This window comes from Ursus maritimus, unplaced genomic scaffold (genome assembly GCF_017311325.1).
Source record: "Ursus maritimus isolate PB19 unplaced genomic scaffold, ASM1731132v1 scaffold_23, whole genome shotgun sequence".
Classification (NCBI taxonomy): domain Eukaryota; kingdom Metazoa; phylum Chordata; class Mammalia; order Carnivora; family Ursidae; genus Ursus; species Ursus maritimus.
The window spans coordinates 46,043,735-46,053,046 of record NW_024424786.1 but is presented as its reverse complement, the minus strand read 5'-3'; the positions used below and the strand labels follow the sequence as shown (position 1 = coordinate 46,053,046).

Here is a 9,312-nt window from a genome sequence, read left to right as displayed (position 1 = left end):
CTACAGCCCGTGTCCCATCTTGTCCCCTCCAAGGTGTCTTGACGCTCCAAACAGCACCATCCTCAAAACCCTCAAAGCACGCCTGGTCCCTCCCCTGCTCAGCACGCCCCCAGGCCTGGGGTAGAGTTTGCAGGCCTTCCTCCTTCCCTCTCTGCCCCTGAGCTGCCTGGAACTTCCTCTGGTTTCCTAGACTGGCCATGACCCCGTGCCGCGAGGACCATGACCTCATGCCACGGGGACTCTGTACCCTCCTGGGGGATGCACTGGTTTCTTCGCTCTAACTTACAGCCTGGCGGGCAGCTGTGTTCGTGCTGCCTAACCCCCAGGGGGGCTCGTGTTTGGGGCTCCCTCTGCCAAAGCCCCCCTCAGTCCCCTTGCATCGTGGGCAGAAGACTGCTGGGTCATGGAGCAGACCTTCCCCTGCAGTCAGCCCTGGGGGCCTGGACCACCGGGCAGTGCCAGAGTGGGGTCCCCAAAGCCGCCAAATTTCCCCCATGCCCTGCTCGGCCGTGGGACAGAGGCTGGGCTGGAGCCAGACATGTACTTTATTGAAAGTTCACAGATACAAGACTCTGAGCAGGGTCATAGCTTGGGGAGCTGGGGTCGGGGAAGACAGAGTGAGTCCCCAGATGCTGGCAGCCCCCTCACACTGGGAAGCTCCCACAGAAGCCCTTCTTGCTGGGTGTCGGGTCAGAGGGGCCCCAGGAGCCGGGGGCGGGCACAGGAGGGCAGGGAGGGCAGCCAGTGGAAGCCAGGGTGCAGCAGCACAAGGAGACGCCCACAGACCCCAGAAACAGGCAGAGGCAGAGGGTCAGGAGGCAGAGAGGGTGGGCCGGCCCGAAGCTCGCGGCCCCCGTACTGTATGGAGCTTCTGGCGGCCTCGCTGCCCGGGTCACAGCTTCAGGGGGGCTCCAGGGCACATGCCCCGCTCTGCCCCAACCACACAGCATCCCATGTCGTATCAGTCGTGAAAACAAACATGTCCCAGTGCTTTGTCTCCATGGCCGGCGGTGCCCGGTGGGGCCTCAGTAGTCGGTGAGCGGGTACCTCAGGAAGATGAGGACCAGGATGATGCAGGACGCGGCCAGGGCGGAGCTGGTGATGTTGAACAGCCGGGCTGTCTTGGCGTCTTCCACCGCTCCATTCAGGTCGTTGAGAAGCTTCTTGTCCCGAACCTGAGGCCAGAGGGAGGAGGTGAGGCCGGCGGCCAGAGAGAAGAAAAAGGCTAGTCCTGGGAACATCTGTGCAAAGCGCACCCAGGAATTCTTTGTATTTCTTTTTGCAACTTTTCAGTAAGTCTGAAATCATTTGACATAACATAGGATTGTCAACGATACTCTATTATTTGATCGAAAGTTGGCTGAGAGCACATCGTAAGTGTTCTTACCACCAAAAACTACAAACCTCAAAAACTAGAATTACGTGAGGTGACGGGTGTGGTATCGAACCCCCTTGTTGCAATCATCTTGCAGCATCTACATGGATCATATCATCGTATTGTACATGTTGGATTTACCCAAGGTCGCACGTCAATCGTATCTCAATACAGCGGGAATCAATAAACAGATACAGAAGATAAAGGAGAAAGTCGGTCTCAGAGAGTTATATGATCAGACAATGGAAGATGTAAGCGTCCTCTACTCCGGACAGGGTTCCTAATCTAAAATGAGCAGGGATTACCTGAGAATAGGCACTATGCCTCGGTAGAATAGGTGGCAGTCCCTACAGTCTCCTGGAAGGGATGCTGAGATACAGGGAGTAGGCTGGAGCCCAGGAAATCCTGGGAAGACAGTGGTTATGGGCAGAGCTGGACCCATTTCCAAGATTCTCTGGTTATGAAGAGATGTTCCCAAGGAGGAGGCCACCCTCATCTAGGATAAATCTTAGGATTTCCTTCTCTTCAGCTCTTTCTTCTTCCACAAAGTCCAAAGAAGTGTAATTGGAAATGTGGATGGATGAGAAGGCAGGGAGAACAGAAAGAAACGATAGTGTAGAGAGCACATAGATGGATGAGATGACTTAAGGGGTAATAGAGTATGCATGAGCAAGGATGAGTGTGAAGACAGGTACATGGTGATGGATGCACATGGCTCAGAAGGGATGGCAGATGGCTTGAAGGATGAATGGATGTATTGATGTGTTGGGTCAGAGGATGGATGGATGGCTGACAGGTAGAATGGGTAAGTAAGATGGAGAAAGTTACTTAGCAATTGAGGTTAGATAAATAATTAAGTGCATTGATGTATAAAATAGGTGGGATGAGATGGGGAGAAGTAGGGAAGGGAGGAGGATGCACAAGGAACATGTATAAACACAGATGAATGGAGGGTTGGTTGACTATTTGGATGGGTTGAAGGGAATAAAAGAGGATGGATCAATGTATAAGGGATGGTGGGTGGATGGATGGACGGTTGGGTGAGTGGATGGTTAGACGGGTGGATGGATGGATGGGTGGAAGGACGGATGGGTGGATAGATGAATGGGGATGGTTAGATGGGTGGATGGATGGGTGGATGGATGGATTGGTGGATGGATGGAAAGACGGATGGAAGGATGGATGGAAGGATGGGTGGATGGATGGATTGGTGGATGGATGGAAAGACGGATGGAAGGATGGGCGGAAGGATGGGTGGATGGATGGATTGGTGGATGGATGGAAAGACGGATGGAAGGATGGATGGATGGATGGGTGGATGGATGGATTGGTGGGTGGATGGAATGAAAGGTGGAAGGATGGGCGGAAGGATGGGTGGATGGATGGATTGGTGGATGGATGGAAAGACGGATGGAAGGATGGATGGATGGATGGGTGGATGGATGGATTGGTGGATGGATGGAAAGACGGATGGAAGGATGGGCGGATGGATGGGTGGATGATGTTAATATTCAGAAAACAAGTAATGGGCAAATATGCATGTACAAAAACTGGCCCAGTATCCCCTCTCCTAATCAATCTTTTTTACTTCCCTGTTACTGGGAAGTCCACAACCTCGTAGGCCCGCACTGAGCGGGCACCATGTCATTATATCTGCTCCTCCTCTCCTACCCGCCCTCCCTGCCCCAATTCAAGCCATGTGTTCCTTTTCCTGGGCACCACACTGGGGCCCTAACTTTTCTCTGCCTCTGGGCTTCTTTTGGCCCCTTCCTCCACATTGGCTGCAGATTTAACAGCTACGACCGTATCTTTCTCTTCTGTGTCTTCCACATGATGAAATCCAAACCCCTCACATAATTTTTCAAATCCTCCTTGCACAGCCGTGTCCGGCTTTCCAGGACTATCCTCTTGTCCAGGCCTCCCTGACTCCCCCATCCTCAGGTCCTGGTTTATGTGTTTTTCTCCATCTGGAACACCTGTCTCCTTACCCCCCTTGCCCAGTAAAAACGATGCATCCTCCCATAAGTCTCCCATGCCCGGCTCCAAACTTGTCCCAAATCAGGAATGAAGTATTCTTTTTCTGAAACACTGTGGCACTTCTTCCACCTTGAGGGTGTCCTCTGTCCATCCACCCATTCATACAACACCCTTTGACCCCTACTGTGGTCAGCCCTGCCTTGGCACCAGTGACAGCAAGATGAAGGGATGGTTCTGGTGGGGTGGGCAGCCATGACTGGGGCAGGGAGTCTCTGCTGGGAAGTGGGGGCTCGGCCAGAGGGAGTCAGTAGAGTCTTTGTGGGTGAAAAACCCTCAGGCTGCGGGAATAGCACGTTGCAAACCGAGGTGTGCTCACGGAAAGGCTGGGCGGGGAGTGTGTGGTGAGGCTAGGAAATGGCTGAGAATGGATCTTGAAGAGCCTTGGATGCCGAGATGAGGACTCTGGCCTTTATTTGGTTAACAAGGGGGAGTCAGTGGTCATTATGAGTAGCTCGTGTCTCCTGCAAGAGTGGAGAGTCGACGTTCTGTGTCTCTGCCTTCCCCGGACACTCAGCTAAGCACCAGAAGGCTGCAATCTGTGTTGCTGACCCAGCGTGCACTGAACTGAACTGGCCCATGTGGGTGGAGAGGCTGGCTGGCTGGTTTGATGGGTGGATGGACAGCTGAAAGCAGACAGGGACACAGTGTTGGTTTCACACCACTGAATGCCAGCCTCTGCCCTGCTCAGGTGTGCTGACTGGGACGTCGTTTCATTTCAACGTGTTTTGTGAGCAGATGAAGGAATGAGCTCAGATGAAGGTGGCTTGTCAAGAGCTTTCTGCTCTTAAGGGACCAAGTTGGGAATTTGGCCAAGACCCTCTGACCTGTTAGGCGCCCTTGGAAGTGCCCATGACTGGCTACAAATGGTGCAGGGTGCAGCAAGCCAGGCGACATGCAGCTGGATGGACAGATGGACACATTCCCAGGTGCAGGAGTCTGAGCCAGCCGGTTCTGCACCCCCCCCCCCCCACAACTCACCTTGCACCCTCTTCCCTGGCAAGCCTCAAGCTTTTCTGCCCTGGCTGTCCCCCAGGAAGGACATGGGGGAGCAGCCCCAGGGCAGAGTCATTGTGAGCTCCCTTCTGCCCCTCAGAAGCACTAATTCCTACCCACCCCCCCCCAGTGCAAATCCTGCACCATTCAGAAATCTGTGACCTACCTACACCCTGCACCAGATGGGCCTGCCCTGTGCCAGCCGGTGCCCACAGCCGAGCCAAGGGGAGGAGGGCACAGCTTCCGGACAGGAGCCCACACAGCCAGACTCGAGTCTACAGGCCACTGTCAGGGCACGGCAAGAGGGCACCAGGGGAGGCAGAGCCCCGCCAGCTGCCCCCACAGCTCTGCCCTCTGCTTGGCCCTGTCCCAGTGGAGCCAGAGCCGAGGTCGGCCCAGAGCCTCCACCCTCCCAATGTCTAGGGCCCCCTTCCCTTTGCTGCCTCCACAGCACACACAGGCACACACACTCGTGCACACGCACACACACACAGTTGTACCTGTATGCACGCACACACTCAAGCCCACATGTTCACACATGCAATTATACTTACACGTTCACATCCATACACACTCGTACCCATGCACTCACAGCTACATGGGCACACACGCTCGTGCATACATGCACACTCACACACACTCACTCACACAACGCAGTCCCCATACAGCGGAGCCCAGAGCTCAGTACACAGGCCTGGAGGCAAAGGTGCGCCTGGCGGTGGGTGATGCTGACGATGAGTCAGGAGGTGGCCAGGGCGTGTGATGCCAGGGACAGGGGCGGGGCTCAAAGATGCACAGAGGCAGAGCTGTCCAGGCTTCTGTCCTTCCAGGGCCAGCCTCCCTGGCCTAGACTCTCCTCTCCCTCCGTTCCCCACGTTCCGCCCCCACCTCACTGGGCGGCTGCAATCAGTGACGTCCACCTGGGCTGAGACCTGCAATCCGGGGACAGTGATGATCTGGCCAGACATGAGCCAACCCCTACCGGAGTGGCAGGGAGATGGGTCCTGCTGGTGGGCCCTTCAGTCCTTACACATTTGCACAGAGCTCCCCACTTCGATTGTGAGTGGATCATAGCCTCCCTCCTGCAATCTTGGTCCATTTCTTTCTGCTTTGCCCTGGGGACGTGAGGTCCTGTCTGCCTGGCAACCTGCTCTGCCCCCAGCCAGCTCCTCTCACAGTGCCGAGCGGCTCCTACAAATCGTACCCACTCAGGGTTTGCAGTCAGGGGTGTATGGGACGTGCTTGTGGCTCTCTTCCCCTGGGCACCCCAGCCACCAGGACAGACTGTCTAGAACCGTGTGGGAGAGGGAAGGCAGAACACAGTGAGTCGATCAGAGACCCTGTCTACCGTGCCTGCTTCTGAATACCTGCCCGGTTTCAGGGTCCCTGTGAGGGGCTTGGAGAAGAAGGTCTCCACGCTGTCCTCCGATCAACAGGGGAAGGGCTCCAAGGGTCTTCATCCGTGTGCTGGCTCCGTCCCCGCATGCCCAGGGGCAACTCCACGACCCCACCCAGAGCACAGGACATTGAGCCCTGGGTGCTCCTCCAGGACCTGGCTGGCTGTGTAGAGAATGCAGTCTCGCGGCCCCGAGCCCTGTCAAGGCAGCCCAGAAGCTTCCGCAGCCCAGGGCCGGGAAGGGCAGCCCCTCCCTGCTGGCTCGGAGCTAGCCAAGCACCCTACGTGTCTCCGGATCCCACGAGGCGGCCCCCACCGGCCAGCGCCCGCTCCCCCGGCCCCTCCCCTGCCCCGCTCACTTTGAGGGAGTAGGCCAGCGCGATGAAGCCCAGGCAGCAGAAGTTGAGGTAGACGAAGTTGAAGATGGACCACAGGTAGTAGTCGTTGACCTCGGTGGTGTCTGGGTAGACTTCGATGACCGTTGTGGGGTTCGTCATGGTCTTCTTCTCGGCTAGGTGCTTGCAGGCCTGGGGGGCGCCAGAGGCCCGCACGCTGTCTGTCTTGCTGCTCTTGGACTCCATAGGGAACAGGGTGGGCGCCATGGGGGGCGATGCTGAGGGCTCAGGGGCCGGGGCCGCTGGAGCCTGTAGGGCTGGGGGCTTGGACACGCAGGCAAAGCAACCCTTGGGCGAGCCTGCTGGGGGCCTTGGAATCCAGAAGGCCCCGTCCAGGGGGACTCGGGCTTCCTGGGCGCCGTCCGTGGTGCTGGCCGGGGCTCCCAGCGGGGCTGGGCACTGGCCGGGGCCCTGGGCCTGGAGGGAGGCGGAGAGGAAGAACGAGCTGGGTCCTGCCCGCCCTGCAGGGCTTGCCCTGGTGTCCTGCAGCATCTCCTCTGCACACTCACAAGCAGCCCCAAAGGAGATGGAAATCCCCACCAAGGCAGCCAGCTGCCAGCCTGCCACCTGCCTCCCCCACCCGCCCCAGCCACCCCGATGCCAAAGCCCTTCACAGCAGCCTTGGCAGGAACATCGGGGGCTTTTCATCACTTTGCCATCTGCGCACAAACATTCACCCACTGACACACAACAGCAACACCCCCCATACCCAACAACGCCCCAACCGACAGGCTGTTGCAATAAACAGAGCACGCCAGCATCCCAAACACCCCGACACACACAGGGCATGCAAACCCACAATGACAGCGTCTGAGCCACTCTGGCAGAATGAGCAGAGCTCTCCGGAGCACCTGCAGGCTGACAACGCTGACACCTCGGACACCAAGGCTCTCCAGACCCCAGGGCACACCCGTGTGCTGAGATGCTTCCAGGTAAACAGCTCTGCACTGTGACACGCAGCGTGGACATACACAGCCACACGGGCTCGGATGCAATCGCCCAGGGATGGAAACGGCCACTGCGGGCGCCCCAAACTCGTGCGCGTCGTCCCCGCCCCCAACCCCGGCCCAGAGCAGTCACGGGGACCCCAAGCGCTTGCTCGCAGGAAGCCACCCAGCCCGTGGCACAAACAGACGCACAAGGACACTCTGGGAAACGCGCACTTCTCCAGCCAGGCGCTAAGGCGTCCGCGCCCTGCGTCCCCCCACCCCGGGGGTCTGCAGCCGACACCCCGCGCCCCAGCCCGGGGCTGCTGCAGCCGCACGGAAGGCGCGCCCCGCGCCCTCACCTGCTGGTGACTCCTGGGCTGGCGGGCCGACCCCTGCGCCGCGGTCCGCGCGTCCTTCCGCCGGCCCACGGCTCGCTGTTTGCCCGGCCGCTCCGCGTCCCGGCGGCCCAGCCTCGGCGGGGGGAGCGCGCGGGGCTGGCGGCGCCGCTGTCCCCGCTCCTGCGCTCCCTCCGCAGCGCCAGGCCGGCCGCGCGGCTGCAGCCCGAGCCTGACTCACGGCGCCGCCGGCGGGCGCAGCCACCTCCCCGCCTCCTCCCGCCCGCAGGGTGGGGGCCGCGGGCGCCGGCCGGAAGCCGGACCCTCGGGGGCTGCAGAGCCGGTGAGGGTTGCCGGGATGGGTCCTCCTACAGTGACACCCCGTGTGTCCCCCACCGCTGAGCCTCTCCCGCCTCCCTGCCCCTCCCTCTTGCTTAGCCCCTAGCCCCTCTCCCCTGTCTCTCCAGGAAGGAGCCCCTTCACCCTCCTGCTGTCCTCCTCTGCCCCACCCCAGCCACCAGGATGGCTGTCTGAGCCCCTTTCCCTCCACTGCCCCTTCTCCCACTGCCGAGTCCCTCCCCTCCCCACATCCCAGTCCTCCCCCCTCAAGTCCCAGTCCTGGCCCGGTGGAGCCCCCACCCTACACAGGTAGCCGAGCCTGGGCCCCTCCCCAGCACATCCCCAAACCTAGCCAGCCCCCACCTGCTCTCCTGTTCCTGTACACCCCTATCCCCAGCCAAGCCCCTTGTAGGCTCCAGGCCCCCAACTGTAGCACTCTCTGAGCCCCAACCCTAGCACCCACCTTTGCACAGTCCTACCCTTGACCGAGGCCCTAGCCCCGGAGGCTACCAAGTCCAGGCCTTCCCTGAGCCTTGGTGGCCCCCACAAGGACCCGTCCTTTCTGAGCCCACCCCTGTGGAAACTCCTGACCCCCTTTCCCCAGATCTGACCCCACACACCTCAGCCCAGAGCCCCCAGCCCCACCTCCCGAATTTGCACCCCTCACTGAGTCCAGTCTTGAAGGCCCTGACCCCTCACTGGTTGGTCCTCTCTGCCCGCGGGGCCAGATGTTCTTCTCCAAGCCCCTAATGACACTGGTCTCCGTCCACTCACCTGCCCATGCGTCTCTGCCAGCCCTACCTGTCCCACCCCAGCCCCGTCCCCTGCAGATGCCCCTTCCTCTAAAAAATGGCCACTGGCCCAGCCCCAGCCCCCTCTGGGGGCCTCCGCTCACTCCACACCCTCTCACTCTCTCTCACACTTGTCCCCAGATGACCTCTCCTTCCCGCAAAACTCCCGGTGAGTCCCATGCGCAAGGGAGAAAGAAGCCCTGGCCCTCTCTGCCTCTCCCGGAGCCCCCCCTCTCCCCATGCAAGTGCCCTCTTCGCCAGCCCACCAGCCTCCACAGACCCCAGACCCTCCAAAGCCCCCCAGAAGCTGCACCTATGTGTGGTGGCCCTAGATTTCCTTCCCCAGCTCCCCCCAAGCCCTGTCCCCTTGCAGGCCCTGGCTGCTCCCTCATCAGCTCAACCTGCCTCCCCCTTCTCCACAAGCCTCTCCTCCGAGCCCGGGTCTTCTCAGGGGCAATCCTTGCTGCCTATGCCCAGTCCTCTGCCCACCCCTGCTCTCCCCAACCTCTCTCTGAGTCTGAGGACTTCTGGGAACCCACCTCACTGGACAGGCCCCAGCCCCTCCCCGAGCCCTCCCCTTCCAGCCCCGCCCCCGGCCACCCTGGCCCAGCCTCATCTGTGGCTGTCAGGAACCCCAGGAACCTCCAGGAGGTTGATAAAAACCCCTGTGAGTGGGAGGGGTCCCGGGCACCAGGGCCACCCCCCCCCCCCCCCCCCCCCCC

The 9,312-nt window shown here is 60.0% G+C and overlaps 1 protein-coding gene across 3 annotated transcripts; it reads right to left on the bottom strand.

Annotated features, from left to right (window-relative positions):
- Positions 1–527: 527 nt before the first annotated feature.
- IFITM10 (interferon induced transmembrane protein 10) lies at positions 528–6,747 on the bottom strand. 3 transcript variants are annotated; one of them, XM_040639670.1, is made up of 3 exons: positions 6,161–6,747; positions 5,773–5,965; positions 1,049–1,175 (listed from the first exon to the last, which is right to left on the bottom strand). In XM_040639670.1, the coding sequence occupies exons 1-2, from the start codon at positions 6,686–6,688 to the stop codon at positions 5,783–5,785; spliced, it is 711 nt and encodes a 236-aa protein (XP_040495604.1). In that variant the 5' UTR covers positions 6,689–6,747; the 3' UTR covers positions 1,049–1,175; positions 5,773–5,782. The 3 variants fall into 3 exon arrangements, with proteins under 3 accessions (XP_040495606.1, XP_040495604.1, XP_040495605.1); XM_040639671.1 differs by lacking the exon at positions 1,049–1,175 and adding an exon at positions 3,813–4,035; XM_040639672.1 differs by lacking the exon at positions 5,773–5,965 and having other exon boundaries at positions 528–1,175.
- Positions 6,748–9,312: the final 2,565 nt, after the last annotated feature.

Coding starts and splice junctions, on each gene's coding strand:
- IFITM10 (XM_040639670.1), bottom strand. CDS start 6,688: ATGCTGCAGGACACCAGGGCAAGCCCTGCAGGGCGGGCAGGACCCAGC. Junction 5,966..6,160: donor CGCTGGCCTACTCCCTCAAA/GTGAGCGGGGCA, acceptor TTCTCTACACAG/CCAGCCAGGTCCTGGAGGAG.